Consider the following 22,408-nt stretch of genomic DNA (forward strand, 5'->3'; position numbering starts at 1 on the left):
CAACTTCTCCTTCCTGCACTCTAAGAACTATGGTCTCCAGTAATAATTTAGCATCCCATATTATATTTCTAGTACATGTAGTCTGTATTTTCAGTAAGAAAAATATTAACTGTGCAGTCAATTAATTCCATTTTAATGTCTAAGGTTGCTTTTGACCTGGGCATCCTGCAGATAGGTTTTTTTGGGTTTTTTTCTTTTCTCCCTGTGTATTATCAAGCCTTAAAATTTGTCTTAAGTTGTTTTCATTAATGAATTGAAAAATGAAGGGAAGTAAAGGAGAGGGGAAATCTAACACTTGGCTTTGTGTTACACCTTCTCTGATAGGATGCTAGTATTATTCTGTTACTTAAGTGTGGAAAACCAGATTTCTCTGTTTAGATATGCTAACTTTAAATTTTTGAGAGTGTGGTTCATTTAACCTGATGGCTTAAGCTTTTTGTTTTCTGTAACAGTCAGGGTTTCTTGATTTTGTAGAATTTTGACAAGAAAAACTTACAACATTTACTGTAAGAGCTGTGAGGAACTTCAGTGTGTTGCAATTACTGGGCAGACTTAAGAACCAGCTTCTTAATGCTGGCACAGAGGACAGGCTTAAAAAATTAATATAGAGGTTGGTCTAACTTCAATATTTAAAAGTCAGTTATATCTTTATTTAAGAGTTCTTTCAGTTTCCAAAGTAAATGTCTATAGAGCATGTCTGACTGTGAATTCTGATTGTAATTTGGAAGCTAGAAGTGTAGAATAAGTAGTGTAAATGCAGCTAAAACTGATGTGGAAATGCTGCATCATCAAGTAATTCTGCATACAAAGATTAGTCTGTTATTACTTTGAACTTTAGGTGAGACTGTAGATCGGCAGACTTCAGTCTTTGCTCCAAAGTAAAAGTGCGATTAGACAAGTTAATTCATATCTGTTAACAAAATAAATTGGAACCAGAGAGGAAGGGAATACTTTGCTCTTTGCAGTAGCAGGCTGGTACAGACTGTCAGCTTGTCCTGAAAACTTTGTAAGTGTACGCATTCTTACTGTGAAATAAAGCAAACATGTTGCATGCATGGGGAACACATAATGGGCCTTACTTTGAAACGCTGGTTGATTTAACAGTTCAATCTTTGAAGGAAAGGACAAGATCAGGTAACAGTTAAATCTTTGCTTTCTTCTCAGAATGAATATGAACAGCTGAACTATGCGAAACAGCTGAAGGAGAGGTTGGAAGCCTTTACCAGGGATTTCCTTCCTCATATGAAAGAGGAAGAAGAGGTAGGTAAAAATTTTCCTCAAATATTATGTTTATCTCCTTTAGGGTCTGCAATGAATGACTGAATAGAGACAAAAGGGCTTAGAGGTTCGGTGTTGTTTTAGTTATGCCAGTTTGCATTCAGAACTGTGATTTCACTGTTCTGTTCTCTGACTGCAAAGTGACGTTCTCAAACAGTGAATAAATTGAAAATGTACGATAAAATTCTAGTCCTTTAAAAAATTGATAATTAAAGTCCACTGGGGCTGGGATTTGTTTGAGCAGGTAATTATTTAAGGGGATGTCTAGTAAAATGTAAAGGAAGGAGAAGTCTTGTAAACCAGTGCTTCATGACTCAAACTGACACTCCCAGACAGCCTCTGACCTATATTTGAAACATAGACTAGTACTGCCAGTCTGGTGATTTATGGGTATCCAAAAACTGGGAAGCATCTTCTGGTGAGAGTAAATCTTCCGAAGTCTGTCCAAGAGAAATCTTTTCTCATGTTTTTATTCCTTGCCACTTTGCCTTCCATGTGAGTACTTTGATAAGTTATATTGTTTAAGCAACTTTAATCACTTCCCTTTTCTGTTGGGAAGAACAGTTAAGCAACTTGCCTGAGACTATGCGGTGATCCACTGGCAAGCAGAGGGCTGGAGCTCAAAACTTCCATGATCTTGTCCTTGGGTTCACTTAGTGTGTGACGTGTTTTATTTGGAGAGTATCTGAAACAGGAAATTCTGTGTTGGTAGGTCTGTGTAGCGTTATCAACTTGCTCCATAAGCATCAGACCTTTTTTTCCTTTGCTTTAGGTTTTTCAGCCAATGTTGATGGAATACTTTACTTACGAAGAATTGAAAGATATTAAGAAGAAAGTAATTGCACAGCACTGCTCACAGAAAGAGGCTGCAGAATTCAGAGGTCTTAATAAGTGGAATCAAGCAGAAGAGCTTCAGAAGGTCTTTAAGTATTCTGTGGACGAGAAGGCAGATCAAGGTGAAGCATCTGATTAAAGTAGTTTTCAGACTGCACTTTTTATCTCAAAAACCACACCAGTATCTTACCTAAAGTTACATACAGGCAGATAAAATAGTTTTTATAAAATGGGAGTTTCTTCATACCAGTTTTGAAACTTCAGAAACTTTACTTCTTTGCAGGTCATAATGTAGATAATAACTTCACTGTTTACCTGTTTTTCCACATTCTTCCTTCCCTTCCATGGTGATATTTGATGTAACAGGCAAAAAATGATAATTCTAATTTCATGCTTCCATTTAAATGGCATTTTTTTATTTGCAGACTGCATTTAAGTCTTGGTTTTCAGGACTGCTTTGTAAGCTTTTCTTTTGATGGCTTAATAAGACAGAATAGTTAATCAACTGACAGTATTTCAAATGAAAAGCAACTCACCTAACTCCACTGCCTAACTTCTCTGGGCCTCTCAGGAATTGGAAGGGAAGAAACTGTGTGTGGAGAGTAATGCAAAGGAATAAATCTGCAGCATGTTAGTAGGTCAGATGAAACGTGTGCTCTTAGAGTAGTTATTTAATTTGCGTTCATCTGTAACTACCTTTCTTGATGAAACTTAGAATAAGTGGATAACTACTGAAGTGCACTGTCAGGCTTGTTTTATGGCTGTTGAAACAGCCAAAGTTGTCTGTATTTACAGTTTTGCTTAACTAACAAAGAACAGATGATGCCCCAAAGAATGGGAGTTAATGTACTGAAAGTGTAATACAGGGGTGTGAAACTGATAACTAAAGCAAGCCCTCATAAACTGACTTTGTGGTGTCATAAGATATGGTGCTATTGTTAGAAAAACTTGAAAAACTACTCTGTAATGAGATTTTATTTTTTTTTTTTTTTTAATGAAACTTCTCTGAACTACTGAACTGGTCATTTTCTGCCCTCCAGGTGAAGCCTTCAGAAAAGATCATGGTCCATGGTGTGAAATACTATTGAGTCTGAGCAGATGAAGTGACAGAAGTAGCCTTATGGCATAACTTGCTGTTAAGTCGAGCTGGAATAGCAGTTTGGGACAGTAGTAATTCTGAAATGGGTGTGTTCTAGTCTTTAGGGAGAGGGAAGTATGTGTCCTGCATTCATTTTTTTTTTTTTTTTAAATAAAAGAAAAATAACATGGTTTGCAGTCCAGTGCAGTTTTACCTGCATTTTAGTGTGAAATTCTCTGTAGTTTACTTGCAGTAACTTGTCAGGTGTGCAAATAACAATATTAATTCATCAGGTGAAACTCCTGTTTTTTGAAGTAGCAGTAGGCTGTCACAGCGTAAAGTTTACCTTGTGCTCACTTTTGAAGCTTCTGTCCAAAAAACACCCCAATGCTTGTCTCGCTGTGAAGTCTATGTACTTTGTGTCCTAAGCTGAAAAGCAGATCCATGCTAATTTGTAAAACCTGCTGTAAGGACTCCTGTAAACTATTTTAGGGGTATTTCTTTTTCTTCAAGTCAGTTGTCCTTAAAACATTAAAAATCCTCTTCAAACAGCAAAACCCATATTAACCAAAGCACTGAATTTGTAATTTCATGTAGTTTGCAGCTCTTGCTGTACTATTGCAAAAGGGAGAGCTATTGGAGATAGTTCCTACTGCTGTCCATTGAAGTACTTAATTGCAGTAGTCCCATTTTAGTCTCTAACCTAATATTTAGTATCACTTTACAACCTGAACGGCTCATCACCATTCAGAAGTTAAAATTAATTGTCTATGCCAGTAGTTAGTTAGAAATAAAATGTGAGGCAGCTGCAAAGAGCGAAGCACAGACTTCCTGCTGTGTCCCAGTCAAGAGCCTGAGTGCTTTCAGTGAGAGTGGTCCGGGCTGGTAGATTCTGCATGCTCACACTGTTTCCTGGGAATGTGGCAAAGCAGGTATAGATTTCATCAGTGACAGAAAGCAGTTACTTTTTTAAGCATTTCATTTTTAGCAGATACTGCTTTCATCTGGCTGTGATTGGGTAGCAGCAGTTGATGTTTTTCCAGGGGCATTTTTGGACCTCTGGGGGGTCAGGACTGGAAGAAGAAACTATCCAGTTGAGAAAATGGCACACAGAAAACTGAGCTTATCTTTTTGTTTGTTTAAGGTGTGATGGCAGTGAAAGCTTTTTAAAGCCAAAGCCATACCTATTTTTTCTCAACTCTTGCCAAGCAATAGTTTGACATTGTTTTCAGATACTTTTTTTCATTGCCCTTGTCAAAATGTGAGTTCCACTACTATTGTTTAAAGCTGAGAGGCTATGCTTCAATTAACACATGCTTTCTGTATTTCAGAAACCGAAGTAACAGGGCATACCACAAATATTACTAATCTTCCTCCTGAAGTAATGCTGACCATTTTCAGTTACCTTAACCCCCAAGAGTTATGTCAGTGTAGTCAAGTAAGCACTGAGTGGTCACAGCTGGCTAAAACTGGATCTCTCTGGAAGCATCTTTACCCTGTTCGCTGGGCCAGAGGTAAGTTAAATTTGATTTAACTCAGAATTTTTGAGTCTATGAAAGAATGTTTTAGTATAGGCCATTGTGTACAGTGAACATGACAACTGAGAATGCTCGAAGGATGTGCACCCTTCTGTCAGGGATGATAGTGCCTAGAAACTTGGTTGAATGTTAAAAATACACAAAACATACTTCCATCTTGTAGAATTAAGAAACTAATTAAACTAACTAATTAAACTAATTAATCAATTAAAAAGTAATTCTGGTTATAACTCATGAGTAACTTTTGTATACTAGCCGTTGATTAGTTTTGCTGAGGTTTGTTTGCTTGTATGAATGCTAACAAGTATATTCACTAATTCAACATAGAATCATAGAATAGTTAGGGTTGGAAAGGACCTCAAGATCATCTAGTTCCAACCCCCCTGCCATAGGCAGGGATGCCTCACACTAAACCATCCCACCCAAGGCTTCATTCAACCTGGCCTTGAACACTGCCAGGAATGGAGCACTCACAACCTCCCTGGGCAACCGATTCCAGTGCTTCACCACCCTAACAGGAAAGAATTTCCTCCTTATATCCAATCTAAACTTTCCCTGTATAAGTTTTAACATCTTAATTATGATTTAAGAATCTGAGGGGTTTTAAGTTATAAATGGTGCTGTTACACCTGTGTCAGTAAAATTTTTATTTCATTAAGTTAGTAGATAGAAGTAAGATACAAAGCTGCAGAATGGAAGTTTAAAACAAATGGAGCTAACGCTTTCCTACCATCAATTCTTAATTTGCATATTCAAACTTCAAAGAAAACTGCATGAACATTAGTTTTAATATTGTTTCTTCAGATGTATTGCTTCAATAACTATTGCTGCAGTAAGGACTAAGTGGTATTTTATAGCTTTTGTTCCTCAAACTCTCCTAGAATTAAAATACCCTGTTGAGAAGTGTAATCTTTGCAGAAATACCTGTTCAAATACAAACCAATGTGTATTCCAATGAGGCCAGTTACAGGTCATCAGAGTATATTTGTAGCTTTAAATATTTCTATTATCCCATGTTTATGTGAGTATTAAACAATGGAGTACGGCATTGCTGTTTTCTGCACTGATGAGAACTTTGTCTTAATTTTTTTTTCTCCCCCCTTCTTTTCTGGGGGACCTGGGGGCGAGCAGGTGATTGGTATAGTGGTCCTGCAGCAGATCTTGAGACAGAACCTGATGAGGAATGGGTGAAAAATAGAAAAGATGAATGTCGTGCTTTCCAGGAATGGGATGAAGATGCTGACATAGATGAATCTGGTAGGTAAATTCCAATTTTTTTTTTTTTTTTTTATTTTTTTTTCCTGAAGGTTATATAGTTGTAAGAAATAAATGTGTAAAATAGAGTCTTTTCTGTCAAATCAGTTTAAAATACACATTCTATCATAGTTGATACCAGTACTTTAACGACAAATGCAAACTTATGTTCTGTCTAGATTAAATGCTTACTAAGCAAAGTAGACTTACATTGTAAGAATGAACTTGTGAAGTTTTGTCTAGTAACTACTAAGGGTTTCTGAAAGGAGTACTTTTTTTTTTTTTTTTTTTCTTTTCCTCATCTTCACCTGATTCCTGGTTGGGTGAAGAAACAAAGGGAGTGGGGTGTAAAGGCAGGGGCAAGCAAGCAGTGGGTTTTAGTGAGCTGAATGAATTCATCTAAGAGAGAGCAAACATGAGTGCAGGTAGAAGAGTTATAGGGATGTGTATGGAGTTAGGAAGGAGATAAAAGCTAGGCTTCCTCTTTTCAGGAAGTTTGGGTGAATCATCTTGCAGCCTAATGGATTCTAGGCTTAATTTAAAGCTTGTTGAAAGTTGTTACATTGCAGGATGTGAATGCCCTGTGAGGTAGTATTTCAGTGTATAAAGCAAATCAGTGGAAACAGCTGCCCCAGACAGCCCTGAGCAGTGTATAATCTGTAGTAAATATTTTTCATGTCCTTTAATCATAATTTTCTGTGACAACTCATAGTGTTTTACTTGCTGTTGGAGCTAAACTCTTCAGGACTATCAGAATGATAAGCAGGTATTTTTTTAAAGATGAGGCCTAAGCAGTACATCGGATTCAGCAAAAGTTTGTTATAAAGTACTTTCTGAAACTTACGCTTTGTTATGCTTTCTTTTAGTTTTCTGCTAACTTGTTTAATATGACAGTGTGAATTCCAAATGATGCAAAGAATAATTTAAGTCTCTATTTGGTTTTATTTTGCAGAAGAAGCAGCTGAAGGTTCACTTGCCATTAATATAGCACAGATGGAAAAACATTTACTTCATGGCTTAATTCATAATGTCCTCCCACATGTGGGCTCCTCAGTGAAGACATTTGTATTGGCCTACAGCTCTGCAGTATCTAGCAAAATGGTATGTCCTTTGAAACTGGCATTTAATCACTGTGGCTATGCAGCCTTTAATTTTTAACTGATGTGCTTCAGTTTAAAACAACAACACTTGAGTAGTGAAATTCAGTTACAGCTCAAGGGAGCGTTAATTTGTATGTTGCCTTTTGACACTGTGTGAGCCTTACTGGCTTGTGTCTTTACTGATTATTTTTCTTTCCCTTTACAGGTTAGACAGATCTTGGAGCTTTGCCCCAACTTGGAGTATTTGGATCTCACTCAAACTGATATTTCAGACTCTGCATTTGAAAGGTTAGATAGTTATTGTTTCCTTAAAAACATAATATAAAAGATCAGCTTTCTGAGGGGGGCGAGGGAACATTCAAACTTAGTCCTTTGCCACTAAAGAGAGAAATAAGAGAAATCACATTCAAAATGCACACATAAGAACTAAACCACAGCAGCAAATCACTAGACTAGTAAGTGAAGCGTGTAACATTGTAACGGCGATTCAGAATGCTCTGTCTTCACTACTGGATATGTATTATCTATCAATGTGTAGCTATCCATAGCAGTAACTATGTTTTGTTTTAGTACTAACAACTTAAAATTGTCTATAGATTTTTGTGGAGTCCTGCAGTTATAGTAGTTCCCTTGGTCTGATATTGGTAGGGTTTGGAATACTGCTGTTCAAGATGCTGAGCAAATGATAAGCAAAACTCTAAGGCTTAGGTATAGTAACTGTGAATTCCTGATTTTTACTGAAGCCTGCAGAAATGTCATTGGTGTCAGTGGGATGGTGCATGGATGCAGAGCCTGCACTAATGGGTCTTACTGTGATACTGAAACTCAGTGGCTATTTCAGTGTTCAACACCTGTATCATATAGGGCTCTCAAATGTATGCGTTAACAACACAGATAATTTTACCAGAATGGATGCTGGCAACAACGCTGCAGTTTATTCAAGTTTTAGTTGAAATAAAAGCTTTATGGAATTTCTGTGGCTCAGAAGTCAATCTTTGTGAGCTTTTGTATATACAAGCATATATATAACACTATGAGTATCAAATCTACCTTGTCTAGGGTCTTTAAATATTCTGTGAAGCAGGAGGTTATTTTACCTGTGTAAATATTCTTCTGTATATTTAGCCTTAACACCTGTTTCTGAACAGAAACTAAAAAATGACTAAGCACACCACTTTTTTCCCCAATTTCAGTTGGTCTTCAGTTGGTTACTGTCAAAATCTACGCCACCTTGATCTGTCTGGATGTGAAAAAATCACAGATGTGGCTATAGAGAGGATTTCCAGAGCCCTGGGTATCATATCAACTCACCACACCAGAGGTATTCTGAAAAGCTGCAGAAACAGGAATGCTAAGACTTTGTGGAAGAACAGAGAGATTACTCTGCAGTCCACCAAGAAGTATAATTGTTTGCATGAAGTCAGCAATGACCACCTCATTGAGGGAGGAGACAGTGGGCAGCATTGGACTAAACCTGACAGCTCAGAAAGCTTCAATTCTGCTTATGTGTGGATGCTAGATGCAGATGATTTAGCTGACATTGAAGATGCTGCAGAGTGGAGGCACAGAAACGTTGAAGGATTTTGTATTATGGAACCAACATCCCATTTTACTTGTTCTGCATCGTGCTACAATAGAGACATTTATGGATTAAGGACTAGAGGGTGGCAGCAGCACTGTGCTTCTACTGACTTGATTTACTGTGGTCACTCATTTTGTTGTGCTGGGACAGCACTAAGAACTATTCAAGCGCTCCCAGAGTCCTCTGCACTGTGTAAAAAACCAACAAGGACTAAGCAGTCAGAGAAAAAAGACTTTGCATACTCTGGGAGTGACACAGCAGATGAAGAGACTGCACGAGTTCTTCAGTTTCTCAGTCTGTCTGGATGTTACCAGATCACAGACCGTGCTCTCAGGTGAGGAGACATTGTACTTCTATTTGGTGAGTCATTCTGAGGTGAATCTGCCTAGTTTCAGCAGGAAGATTTTTACTGAAGAACATCTTCTAAGTTTTAAGCACTCTTTGCATCTTTAAATATTTATAGTACCCAGCTTAAAAACTTCTCCTTTGTGGAATAAAAAGAAATAAAAACATTTCAGACATATACTCTGAAGTCAAGTATTTTTGTGAATTTGTTGTTCTAGGCTGTCTTAATGCTTCTAGATCTGAACTTTAGTGATTTCATGTTAGGAAATTGTACTGATTCACTAATTTTTTCCATTATGCTTGTCAATACACTTGAAAATGTATAAAACTGGAGTAACATCTTGGTCAGCTTATCTGGAAAATGGCATAATTTATGGACAGGCTGGATCCGTGGGCTGAGGCCAGTTACATGAGTCTCAGCAAGGCCAAGTACCGGGTCCAGAACTTAGGCCACAACAACCCCATGCAGTGCTCCAGGCTTGGGGGAGAGTGGCTGGAAAGCTGCTCGTGGAAAAAGATTTGGGGGTGCTGATTGATGGAGCCAAACATGATCCAGCTTGTGCCCGGGCAGCCAAGAAGGCCAACAACATCCTGCTCTGTATCAGCAATAGCACAGCCAGCAGGGCCAGGGCAGTGATCTTCCTCCTGTACTGGGCACTGGTGAGGCTGCACCTCAAATCCTGTGTTCAGCTCTGGGCCCCTCATTACAAGAGAGATATTGAGGTGCTGGAGCAGGTCCAGAGCAGGGCAACAAAGCTGGTGAAGGATCTGGATCACAAGTGTGATGAGTAATGGCTGAGGGAAGTGGGGTGGTTTAGTCTGAAGTAAAGGCTCGGGGGGACCTTGTCGCTCTCTACAACTACCTGAAAGGAGGTTGTAGCAAGGTGGATATGTACATGTGGCACTTAATGACATGGCTTAGCGGTGGACTTGCATTGGCAGTGCTGGGTTAATGGTTGGCTTGATCTTAAAGGTCTTTTCCAACTTAAATGATTCTATGATAATTTTCTGTGTGCAGCATATTAAATATGACTTCATGTAACAAAGGAGGAAAAAGGTTGACTTGAACGTTGAGGTGGCTTCAAGAGCTAAAAAATTTCCTCTGTGATACTTCCTATTGATGTTTTGTGTTGTGTCAGGAAAATGTAGTATTGCTTTATAGTGAAAATGGGATGAGGCTGAAGTACTTGCATCCACCTGTTCAGATGTACTGCAGCACTTAGGACTACGTAAAGCTTCTTGGAAAGGGAAGACTTCTGTATGCCTGCCTGTACTGTATGCTGTAGTCAACCAAGAAACAGTGTGAGTTAATTTGTTTCTATGGGAGGCTCATCCCCGTTTGAAGTTCAGAAGTACCAGCTGTTTTAATGTCTCCCTCAGTGGTGGTTCTTTCACTCACCAGTTAGTCTTGCTCAGAGTAAGCATCGGATAACTGTGCTTCCTGTTTGAGTTTGTTGCTGTTCCAGTGTTGGTACTGCTGAGTTTCATTAGGTGCTGATTAGGTTATGCTGTGTGTAGTTTGCATGTTACTGCTCTGTTTCGTGACTCGGTAATCCAAGACCGAAGGGAGATTTGTTCTTTGAGTCATGGGAAGAGTTTGGTTGTGGTACTGGTTTCCCTTTGGTGCTTTTTAGAAAGAAGACTGCATTTAAGACCTGAGAGTGTGCTGCAGCAAGTGTGTCTTGCACTTACCAGAGTAATTTTGCATCCTTGAGGAAGGAGAATGTAGCTTGGTGATTCAAGCCTGGTGCCTTTTTCAGGTGTGAGAGCTTGTTTGTGATTGAACTTGCCGTGTGAGTTTGTAGACACACTGAGTGACTGCTCAGGTGTGATACCTCCATGAGGCTGTTGCATCAGCAGCCAAACTGCACTCAGGAAAAATAAAGAGTTCTGCATGAATAAGGTGGTCTGTTGACAGACTCTGTTGTCGGTTCTAGAGAGCTACAAATTTGGATTCCAAAATAATTTTAACCCCCAAAACATGATCAAACTTTTGGAAGTGTAGTGCACCAAATGAGTGTCATGTTTTCAGGGTGAATTGAAGAGTATTCATCAGTTTGGAAGGGTTGCTAAAATCAGTGGTGACTTAGAGAAGAATGTTTGGTAGTTCCTTGAAGTACTTGGTTGCCTTGAGTCATTCATGAGCAAAGTGATCTACCATTGAAGTCTCTCAGAAGGAATTGTTAGTTTCTCTAGATATCAGTTCATTTTTCAGGTCTATTATGCAGCTTCAGGGGTGATCCCCTTTATAAGGTATGAAACTGTCAGGTTTAAAATGACATTGTTTATTAGAGGTCTAGTTTGGGTTTGTTTGTTTTTTTTATTAGGAGACACTGTTAAGTCCATGACGTGGTGACTGGTGGAGTACTTGTCATTCTAGGCTGTGTGGGCTCTTAACACCTCTCTTGTGTCTGTTAACAGGGCGTTGATGCTGGGAGGAGGACTGCCACATTTGGAACACCTTAACCTCTCCGGTTGTCTCTCTGTAACTGGTGCAGGACTGCAGGATTTAGTTTCTGCATGCCCTTCTCTAAAAGATGAACACTTTTACTACTGTGACAACATTAACGGTAATGTCTTTTTATGAAAGTGTGTTGCTTTTCTGGGGACCAATGTTTGCTTGATTTGAGGACACTTAAAACCAAAAAGAATGACCAGACCACCACTCTTCTTGCTTGGCTGTGCAGCACTGAGTTTCACATATTAATTATGAAATGACAACTGTTAAGTCAGATTTTCCTCATTTATTCTTTTGAGTTGTTGTTTCTTTTTCATTGATACTAGTACAGTTCTGTATTACCTAGAAAGGTATTTTTAGTCTACATACTTTAGCTTAGCGTAAATAATAGGGGCTAGAAAGTAAGTCTCCATATAGCTAGCACACACTTGTCCCCTGTCTATCTTCCCTGTAAACTGTGTAGTTGCATGTTTTCTTTAGGGTCATAAATTCAGACAGAGGCTTCACTAGATTGGTATCAAAGCGGTGAATTTTAGGCAAGGAATTACTTGTATTTTGCTGTGCAAACCTCCCATATTCCAGTAGTTTTGGTGTAGGATACTTTGATCCTATCATCACTTGTCCTTAATGGAAAATGTAATTTAGTTTCCTGGCTTTGCTTGACTCAGCAACTTAAGAGATGGATTTAAGCTGGAGGAGGATCTGGAAAAATGCATAAAATGTTTATGGTGCAAGTGTTTTCACCACTTTACCACACTGGAATTCAGTCTGTTGTGTTAGGTCCAGTAAGCATTCATAGTATGAGAGATGGGAACCATGGTGTGACTTATATTCCTTGTGTGAATTTAAAACAGGTAAGTGCAACAGAAGGGAAGGGAAAAGGAGGATAACAACTGAGTTCACAGGATTGTAAGAGCTAATTGTGCATAAAACAAAATTACATTCCCTGGTAGTTCATGATGTTCAGCTTAATAATTTGCATCTCTATTGAGCTGCAGCCACAGCAGGATGCCAGAGGCTTGGTACTACAGTTAAATCTGTACTGACATTTGGGTATTCAATCCATCCAGATTGATTTAAGATGATGTACTTGGATTGGATGCTTATATTAGAGGTGAAAGGATTAAATAATATTCTGCTTCCATAATTTTCTTGCACTTCTTTATGCACTTCTTTGGCACCACCGTTTGTTTTCCTTTTGAGACGCTTTTTGTTACTTCCTTCCCTTCCATCTAGACTACAGCTTTTAAAAATCTTCTGGCATTTCAACCTGAAAGTGCTAAGGTTCCTTTTTTAAGATTCTTTACTGACTCTCCTTTCTGCATTGTGCTGAGTTTAAAGGTGTCTTCCAAGACCAGTTAAAAGCCTTTTCCTTTTGCATCCAGTCCCTTGCTGTTTTTCTTCTGTTTTCACTTCTGTCAGTAATACCAGACTTGATGTTCTGGTTTGTCTTCAGATGTTTCTGTTTCTTTCTTCATCCCTAAAATACACTGTGTCATATTAGTATTTAGTTTACAAAGCCAGAATCCCTTGTGTGAGTCCACCACTTTAAAGCTTGGCTGTTCCCTAGTATCCTCAAGAAATTATTTATATTTGAACAGAATATTGTTTGGAATTACCCTTTAAAGTTGACCTGATCCTCTTCCTGTTTATTTCCTTCCTTTTATTTACTGCCTCCTGGAAGCTATGAGCCTTACAAGCTCTGCTTGGTTCTGTAAAGCATCATGCATGCCTTTGGATAAACAGTCACTGCTGTAGAGAGAAATCAAGAGGAGAGTGAGGCTGTAATGCTCTGACTTCTCACATCTATTGAGAAATAGTAGCATGTCAGAAGTCTGGGTCTCTTTTCTGTAAGAAGGAAGTCAATAAAAACTTAAAGCGATATCCTAAGCAAAATCCTAAAGTGGGAAATGCCTTTTGTAACTGAATCCCCACAGTTTTATCTGGGTACTGTTCTTTGTATTTTCACTCAAGTTCATTTTGATGGGGCTATTAAGTGCAAAACTAATGCCTTATTCTGCTCTGTGGGCAGCAGGATTTTTGCAACAGCTTGAGCTATTTCTGTATCACTTGGTGTTTCTAAAGTAACTGTAGGGAAAGCAATAGCTGTGTCATTTAAATCAGTCCCTATCATTTGTTTTGTTACTTTGCACATACATAGATTGTATTATTAGCTGCTGCAGAAAGATTCCTGCTCTGTTAGCTTGTAGAAAATAATTTCATAATTTTCTTCACCTACCAGTTTATCAGGGATTATTTGTGGGGAAGGAGATGAGTTCTGGGATCATTTTAGAAAACCCATCAGTCTTCCAGAACAAAAAATGGAGCCAACAGCATGGAATTTAGCCATCTCTGAATAAGAAAGCTATCACTTTGTTATCTGCTGATAAATCAAGGCTTTACTTTCACCTACAGCCTATTTTCAGATGTTTTTGTTTATAAACACTGAGCATGGGGGCCCTTCAGCTTCATTGGATTTTCGTTGTGGAGGGCTTGCTGGGCTTGCTTGCTAGGCATGTTTGTTTGCAGTTTCCAGCATTTTGAGTGCTGGTCTAACCATAGTTGCTCTAAAAAGGTAGGGCAGCTGTGGTTAGATCGACTCAGTTGGGTCTGAGTCACAGCCTGCTGATGCACAACAGTAATAAGATGCAGGTTTTAAGAGCAGAGGCCATGAATTTGCGCACACTTCCAAATCTCTTTTGTCCGCTGTTAGTATGACTTTGGTGTGCATACTAATGTTTAGGATCTCTACTTCTGTTCTGCTCAGCATTGGAGACTTGGAGTTAGATAATCCTCAGCCGCAGCTGAAAACAAATCTATCAGTATATACCCTTCCAAATAGCTGATTTTGTTTCATGTCTCGAGCACATTTGGTCACTAAGAAAAATTAAATGTTTGAGTTGTCTCTTGCGTCATAAAGTCTGTATTTCCCCGTGGGCTGTTTTATCCAGCTGTGTTCAATCTCCTTGCTGGATACTCAGTTTTGAAGGAGTGCTCTCAGCTTCAGGATTGGAAAAATGGGGCTCCCTAATTTCTGCAGCAGTTGCCCTTTGAAGCTTTTACATGTGATTCAATTTCTAAAGTTTTTTAATGATTGAATCCTCAGGTGCTCAATTAAAGAAATAGGGCGTTAATGAAATAAAGTCGTGGTAATTCTGATGATTCAGCCTTCTGGCATTTCAAAATTCACTGCTCACAGTTTGAGCTGTCTTCCAGCAATGGAGCCAAGACTTTGCAATTTCTGTTAAGATTTATGGACTCCTGTGTACGGATTCATATGTGAGTGCATTGTTGTTCGACTTAATGGAATCTAGCTCCTGAGTTCTACAGATAACCAAGGTGCTCTCACAAAGGTGTGTAAGAGTAAGTTTACCACAGGCTGATAAAGGGCAGCACTCACTAAACTCAGATTTGACTTTACGATTGCATTTATGTATTTTTTCAAAGCTAAAGCTTAATTTGATGGCTCTTTTTTAGTAATTCTCTTGTAATGTATTACTGTTGCTACATTACTATCACATACAGTATGCAGTATTGATGATGGAGCCTCTCTTGGTGGTGGCTGTGAAAAAGAATTGTCTTTCCTTCCCTCCTTTGTGCTTCTCTCAGCTCATTCTTCCAGCTTTCCTGTGGCCAGCATTAGCCTTTCTGTAGCTACTTTGTAAATTCTGTCAAGAACTTTCACCCCCACAGCCCTCTTCTCTCTTCTAGACGGGTCAGAGATCCATCTTGCTATAGACCACATGAATGTTTCTGCCACCACAGGCAAGAGCTAGAACAAGTGGCTGAAGGGCTGTTATGGTGGCAGGCAGTTGTCCTGGCCGGAGGGGTTCTGTCACCATGGTCATAGTCTGGGCTCTCATGTGTTCTTGGTGAAATGCTTAACTTCTTTCTAGAAAACATCAGCTAATATTTGTATCACTAGTACATGTAACAAAGTGGAGTAGTGCAATAGCTGTGCTCCTCTTATATTGCAAGGCATGTTTATGTGTACTTTATGTGAAAACACAGCTGTTCATCATGAGTAAACAGGCCTTTATACTGGGTCACCTGAAGCATCTGGGTAATCGGATGTGCACATAAAGAGCATTACAGTAATCCAGTTTAGAGATGACTAAACCAGTAACGTAGACTGTAGCAGGTTAGATGAGAATGGATTAACTTTGCTTTCCCAGGTGAACCAGCCCAAAGCACACTGCACTGCTAGCACTCTTTAAGTTATCACAGTCAGTAGGAAGAGAAGGGACCCTTCTGAAAATCAATCAGCCCCATTCTTAGCAGATCTGAAATTACCATCCCGTTCACTGGGCAATATAAGAGGAACTGTATACAGTCACCATATTGCTTAACCTACTGCATCAGTGAAGCGAGATGAAATGGAGACCTCGTATATAGAGTCCAAAGGAAACACAAAAGAATGTTTTTTGACAAGATTAAAGAGGTCATTTGAGCTCAAACAGATTGTTTGAAAACAAAGTCCAGTCTAAATGAGGTCAGTAGTAAAGACTGGAGAAATCAGAGATTAGGAGGCCAAAGAGATGTAGCCAGAGTCAGTTGCAGCAATTAGAGCTAGGGAAACAAAAACGTGTTCTCTCTGGCTACCAGAAGCAAAGGCATTTGAATTTTGCTATCTATATCAAATGTAAAAAGAATAAGGAGGGCTAGGCCATTTGTAGAGGAGATAAATGACTTGTGACGGAGGAAATAATTGACATGTTGAAACATAAATGAAATGAGTCATAATCAAATAGCCTTACTTTCCAGTAATTACGTTTGGCATTAATGACACTTGCTACCTTGTAGTAAGAGTGTAAAATACCTTCAAAATTATGGGAATTGCCTGTATATGCTAAGAAAAAATTTCACTGTGGTGTGGTTAATGTCATTTGTAGTTCAGTGCCTAATAAATTAGGAAATGAATCTATAAGCTTTTCTGATGGTGCAGTTTACTTTGACATTTCTGAGTTTGAGATTTTAAGTTGCTATGGAACTGTTTAAAAACTGTAAGGTAATTAAATGATAGGAAGAAAGGGCAGGGCTTGATGGTCACTGTTCAGGGTGGGTAGGAATCTAGAAGGTGACATCTCTCCCTGTCTTCCCCTGTGTTGTATCCTGTCCTCCCCTGTGTTGTGTCCTGTCCTCCTAGTCCCACCCTGCAGTTCTGTGCTGTGATTGGTCTCACCCAGCTTTTCCATTGCTGTTGTGGTGTAAGAGATACACACAGTAAATTCCATGTTTTTGAGTGGTACTGGGCTGCTGAAGACTTCCAGACCTGTTACGAGCTTCAGTACAGCTGAATGTATGTTATATGTATGTGGCTGGGAATAATCAAACTGTGATTTCATGAAACTGAATTCAGAGCTGGCAGTTGCAGTGTTCAGACAATGGTTTCAGAGAGCTGTCAGTGCTAATTCTGAGATCTTTCTTGTTTGCAGCAGCAGCCAAAAAAGTCACCACTGTTATGAGCCATCAGGGTGTTGAGAACAAGATAGTGTTGCTGCATGGTCCTGGGAGCCTTGAGGCACTCACATTTGGAGTACTGCATGTGGTCTTCCCGTCTTGAGGAGTGTAACAGAGTTACAGAAGATACAGCTCCACTAAAAAGAGTTAGGGAACTGAGCAGCTGTCTTGCAAGGAGATGCTCAAAAGGCTGGAATGCTTCAGTCTGGGAATGGGAAGGCTGAAAGGGGGATGGTTGCTTACAGAACTGGAAAGCAGTAGGTGAGGCACATGTGCAACAGTAACTCCAAATTCTGCAGTATCAGAGCCCAGTGACAGTAGATGAAGTTGGCAGGTGATTGATTTAAAACAGACATAACAGTGTAGTGGACTTCTGGAGCTCGGTCCTGTCAGAGATGTGGAATCAGTTAGGACGAGGTTAAACAAGTGCATGCAGGAATAAGCCATAAACAAATACTGCAGGGAATGGACTTTAATGTGCCTACCACAACAGTCGGGTATGCTGTGAAGACATAAAAGGTGCACACAGTAAGTGTACGTTGTCTCCGTAGATAACACTTGCTGTTTCCAGTGATGAAGGTAGTGTTAGAGGGACATTGGTCAGACCTAGAAGTGCAGGTTTTATATTCCAGTCATGAGCATGAGGACGATAATTCTTAAAATGAGCAAGAAAAGGATGGAAAACAATATTGAAATATATGGAATATTCCCTTCCTTGGGATGTCGTGGTTCTGTACATAACCGTGAACTGTAGAACTGTGCTTCTGTAACAAGCATTTTACTAGAAATGTGACAGTTGCTTCAGAATTGCTGATGTGCTGCTTAGCTGTGGCAATGATGAGGAAGGTCAGCTACAACTTGGGAAATGCTGCTGCACAGGACATGCTCTGCTAAACCAGCTATTCAGAAGCACCGAGTCTCCTTTCTAAAGGACTTACGAAGAGGCTTTCAGACTCTGTTTCGTAAGTGACTTGGAGGATCAAAGTCTAGTTCAAGTGAATAAAGATTTGAAAAGGAAAATGAGTTTACTGATGAATGGAAGTTTACTGTTTTGCATACTGTAACCATTGTCCCTCCTTATAGCTTCAGGTTTGTTTTATTCAGTCTCATGCATGTTAACTTAATTACCTTGTAGAATATTCCTCATCGGTGTGTTGCGTGAAGCAGAAAGCTGATTTGCAGACACCAGGTTCTTGGAAATTAATTGAATTATGACTTTGAATCACTGTTCAAGAGGAAAAAAACCAAGCCAGACATAGCATGGTGCCCTAGTTCATTACACAATTTTGCTAGTCTTTTCTAAATGCATTAAAACCACCTTAAATATTCTTTGATTTGTCTCAAATACAAAGGAAGGGGAATTTGGGTTGTTCTGGTTAGGTCTTTCCCAGCTTTAGTTAACACGGCAACCCACTTCCAGTTTATGTCAGGTGTCAGAGTTCAGACAACCTGATTGTAAATGTTTGTGTTTCTAAAGCAGGCTGCAGGAAATAAAATCCTGTATTAATAGATGTAATAGTTTCTTATCTCATGATCACTTTAACATTTCAAGTTAAAGGGCTAACAGTAAGCAAAGGTAAGTGGAGGTGGGTAGAATCACCAAGTTGGTTTGTACTGTCTGTGCTCACAACTCTTTCTTTCTAAACGGCTAGTTTTCAGCCCTACAGCATCTGGTAACTGCAGTGATACAAAAGGTTGATTGTTTTTGAATGTCCAGTCAGACTGTGTGAAGTCTGGCCAACCAGGAAGTGTTCATGGCAAAATAAACTTTGACTAAAAACCTGTTTCCATTAAGGTAGAAATTGCTTTGGAGATTATGGTTGCTTTGGTAGCGCCATGAGGTTGTTGAGTTTGATAAATGGGCATTAAATATGCGTTGTGAAAATACACCTCAATTCTGAAAGCGGGCTGTGAGAGCTTGCTGAAACTTGCTCATGTAGTGCTGCTCATCATACATCTGTGTCACTCAATGTGTTACCTTCATGGGACTAAGCTACTAGACCACAAATTGAGGTTCTTACACTGTGCTAGTGCTGGCAGTGTTCCAGACTTCACAGTGCTGAATGAAGTCTAGTGCAAGAATGAAAATAAGGAGACACTTCCTGAATCACGAGGTTCTGAGGATTCTGGATCTGAGCAAATTTCTTCTTCTCACATGTGCTCTGTTTTTGTGCAGGTCCTCATGCTGAAACCGCCAGTGGATGCCAGAATTTGCAGTGTGGTTTTCGGGCCTGCTGCCGCTCTGGCGAATGACCGCTGACTCCTGACCTTTCAGTCTACTTCATTTAGCTGAGCAGGCTTCCTTTCATGCACTTTACTTACAGTTCGCATCTTGTGTTAACAATCCTTGGAGTGAGATCTGTTCTACTAGCCTGACCCTGCCCACAACTTCAGAATCTTAATTATGAGTGTACTGTACAGTGTTGTAACAATCTCACGATCTCATTTGGTTTGAAGGGTGTTGGGTTTTGTTTTACTTAATTTGGGGAAGATGGGAAAAGATTCAGGTTTCTCTTTTTTTTTTTTTTATGCCACTTTCTCCCAAGTTTGGCACTTAAATAGACTTTACCGGATTATTTTGTGTTAAGTGAATGGGCTTCTTTTTCTGTTTTGAATCCGTAAGTACAATATAAAGCTCTGCAGAGAATTTGAAATGCATTGTTTGCGTTTGGGTAACAACTCTACATCTTTAGGAGCCTCGTTTCTTCCCCTTTCCTCTCATCCTGAAGTTGTTCTTTATATTGCAAAATTAGGGAAATTCTGACCTTCCTTTTGCATTTGGTTTTGTATTTGGGCTTGAAAGGCATACTCAAATAAAACATTCCCACCAGTACGACCCTGGCGTAGCACTTGAGTTATACATGCTTTTGAGGTGTGATGTGCAGGCGTACCATGCCAGCAGGCTGCAGAGATGGGGTGGGTGTTGCAGAGCTGTGAACCTGCAGTGTGTGTGGGGTTGTGTTTTGGTTTGGTTTTTTTTTGTTCCTCTAACTGTGCTAAGATGTGTTTCTGACACAGCTTCCAAGGAAGCCTATTTTCATTAACAGGAAATCAGGGGAAGACAAAGTTACGTTTTTCCCCATTGCTTTGATTTGTAAAAACGCTCCTTGCTGAACAGCAGAGAGTAGCAGGGATGCAGAAGATCCACTGCTGGGCCAAGTGAAACCTGAGCTAGGAAAAGATGAGTAATGTTTGAGTAGTGCGTGAGTGTGTGTGTGGTGGTATGGGGAAGAGCCCATGGCAAGAAGGAGTGTTGTAGCCCATGCTAGGGTGCAAACTTCAGTGGCTACCAGATCATGAGTGGTTTTCCTCAGGCAGAGGAGGGGTGGGTGGTGGCCCAGTTTTGGCTGGGTTAAAGTTCATTTTCTTCCTAGTAGCTGGTGCAGGGCTGTGTTTTGGCTTCAGTCAAACAACACCACTGGTAACACACTGATGTTTTGGCTGTTGCTAAGTGGCACTTACCTGATCAAGGACTTTTCAGTCTCATCCTCTGCTAGCGATGAGGGGCTCAAGGAGCAGGAGGAAGCAGAGACAGGACACCTGACCTGAACTAGCCGAAGGGGTATTCCATACCACAGCACATCATGCTCAGTGTAGAAATTGGGGGCAGTTGGCTGAGGGAGGTCAGTCGCTGCTTGGGGTTGGGCTGGGTATCTGTCACTGGGTGGGGAGCAATTGTATTGCGTATATTGTGGTGTGGTGGTGTTTTATTTTTGGGGGGGGTATTTCGTATCTTTTTGTTGTTTTATTTTTCATTATTATTACTGCTAGTTGTATTGGTAGTGTACTTCAATTACTAAACTGTTCTTATCTCAACCCATGGGTTTTACCACCCTATTGGGGTGAGGGAGTGGCTGGGCTGTGAGGGTGAAGCCATGTCAGTGGCCACCTTTGTAGAAGGCAGACAGGTCTCCCTTGCTCATCCTGACTCAGTTTTTGAAGGCTGTCATTATCACTTGGAAGAGCATGATTAGCAAGGGAAGTACAGAAGTATAGGTATCTGTATTGGCAGTATTAACACCAAGTTAAGTATTAACTACTTGCATATCCTGGCAGTGTTCAAAGCCAGTGTGGCCAGGGCCTTGAGCAACCTGGGCTAGTGGAAGTTGTACCTGCACGGCAGAGGGGTTGAAACTAAGTGATTCCTAAGGACTAAGGTCCTTTCCAACCTAAACCATTATATGGTTCTATGATATTAATATGTAAATGTGTTTTTTAGTAAACTGTTCTTTTGATAATCTTTCATTTGGGTAACTTGCAGCTAAGGATTTTATACTCCAAAGAAATTTAATCAAAATCATTGTAGAAAATGAATGAGCTTCCACTTAGGTTTTGTCATAAATATTTATTAAAGATGAAGCATTTAACTTGTAAAGAAAATGTCATCTTACACCTCTAAATGGTGCTGGCATTAGAGAGCCACTAAGTATGGAGCAGCAGATGAAATTGTCTCTTAAAAACTGAAGTGTGGTCTTCACTGATGGCTCTTTGGTGTGTGAAATGCACTTGTGGGTAAATACTCCTGATCTTCATTCAGGAGCTGGAGTACTGGAAAACTGTAACTCTATCTGTCACTGTCTTTGAAGAGGAAGAAAGGCTGTAGATAAAATAAACTGACTAGCAAAAACTATCATTGTAGGAACCGCCTGGTACCTAGAAATGAGGTGGTCTGAACTGCTGTGTTACTGTGCAGTGTCACCCACCATATGGGGGGCATCTCTACCACTCTTTGAGAGAGTGGTGTCCCACTGGGAGCAATAAACATGGCATAAAAATCGCCTATTAGTAGTACTGGAGTTGCAAGCTATCAGTCTTTTCCTTGGTGGTGGTAAGTAGTCTCATCAGTGGCTGTAGGATGATAATACTCGTGTGTTTGCAGCTACTAAAACCCTCATTTGATGTTTAAAATACTTGAGATAGCACAAATCAGCAGTGTGAGAAATCTCTCACATTTGTCCCCTGCATAAGTTTCTGGAGGTATTCTGAGTGGTCTGTATTACTTATTTCGAACAAGTGAAGCCACATAAATCCATACAGAGAGAACATTTTGGGGATAAGCGTGAACATACACAGCTAGAGCAAATTCAACGTTGGAAATGTCAATGATGTGAACACCGGTGCTGTGTACAGCTTCTATTAAAGGTCTGACTTCAGAAAATGGCCTGTGAATAGGAAAACCAGAGACCTGGGAGAGAGAACGAGGAAAAACCATATTAGGTAATGAGGAAAGGTAGAGGCACCTCAATAAATACACAGGTTTAAAAACCTGTTCTACTCTGCATGCAAATTGATGCTGGCCTGAGGAGATGCAATAAAAAAGGCTTGTTTTCTATTTTAATACCACCTCCCTATTTCCTGTACTCTAGGCAAGCTGCTGCCATTTCTTGTCTTTGGGTTAAGTTTGAAGTGAAGATCTTTAGAAATGCAGTACAATAAAGTTACATTAATGAACACATACAGTGTAGCTGCAGCTTTTCCGCC

General features: G+C 39.8%; 2 protein-coding genes across 4 annotated transcripts in view; one reads left to right on the forward strand and one right to left on the reverse strand.

The window, feature by feature from the left end:
* FBXL5 (F-box and leucine rich repeat protein 5) overlaps positions 1 to 19,760 on the forward strand; it is a 33,979-nt gene extending 14,219 nt beyond the window's left edge. The window contains exons 3-11 of the mRNA XM_065659071.1: positions 1,165 to 1,260; positions 2,051 to 2,234; positions 4,522 to 4,704; positions 5,860 to 5,985; positions 6,935 to 7,083; positions 7,288 to 7,370; positions 8,276 to 8,998; positions 11,431 to 11,579; positions 19,104 to 19,760. Coding sequence (XP_065515143.1) covers positions 1,165 to 1,260; positions 2,051 to 2,234; positions 4,522 to 4,704; positions 5,860 to 5,985; positions 6,935 to 7,083; positions 7,288 to 7,370; positions 8,276 to 8,998; positions 11,431 to 11,579; positions 19,104 to 19,180 — 1,770 coding nt within the window. The 3' untranslated portion in view covers positions 19,181 to 19,760. The remainder of the gene's footprint in view (positions 1 to 1,164; positions 1,261 to 2,050; positions 2,235 to 4,521; positions 4,705 to 5,859; positions 5,986 to 6,934; positions 7,084 to 7,287; positions 7,371 to 8,275; positions 8,999 to 11,430; positions 11,580 to 19,103) is intronic.
* Positions 19,761 to 21,257: 1,497 nt separating this feature from the next.
* CC2D2A (coiled-coil and C2 domain containing 2A) overlaps positions 21,258 to 22,408 on the reverse strand; it is a 53,648-nt gene continuing 52,497 nt past the window's right edge. For all 3 annotated transcript variants that reach the window (XM_065659084.1, XM_065659099.1, XM_065659092.1), the window contains one exon: positions 21,258 to 22,112. In XM_065659084.1, the coding sequence (XP_065515156.1) occupies positions 21,924 to 22,112 (189 nt within the window). In that variant the 3' untranslated portion in view covers positions 21,258 to 21,923. The remainder of the gene's footprint in view (positions 22,113 to 22,408) is intronic.

Source organism: Lathamus discolor, chromosome 1, assembly GCF_037157495.1.
Source record: "Lathamus discolor isolate bLatDis1 chromosome 1, bLatDis1.hap1, whole genome shotgun sequence".
Classification (NCBI taxonomy): domain Eukaryota; kingdom Metazoa; phylum Chordata; class Aves; order Psittaciformes; family Psittacidae; genus Lathamus; species Lathamus discolor.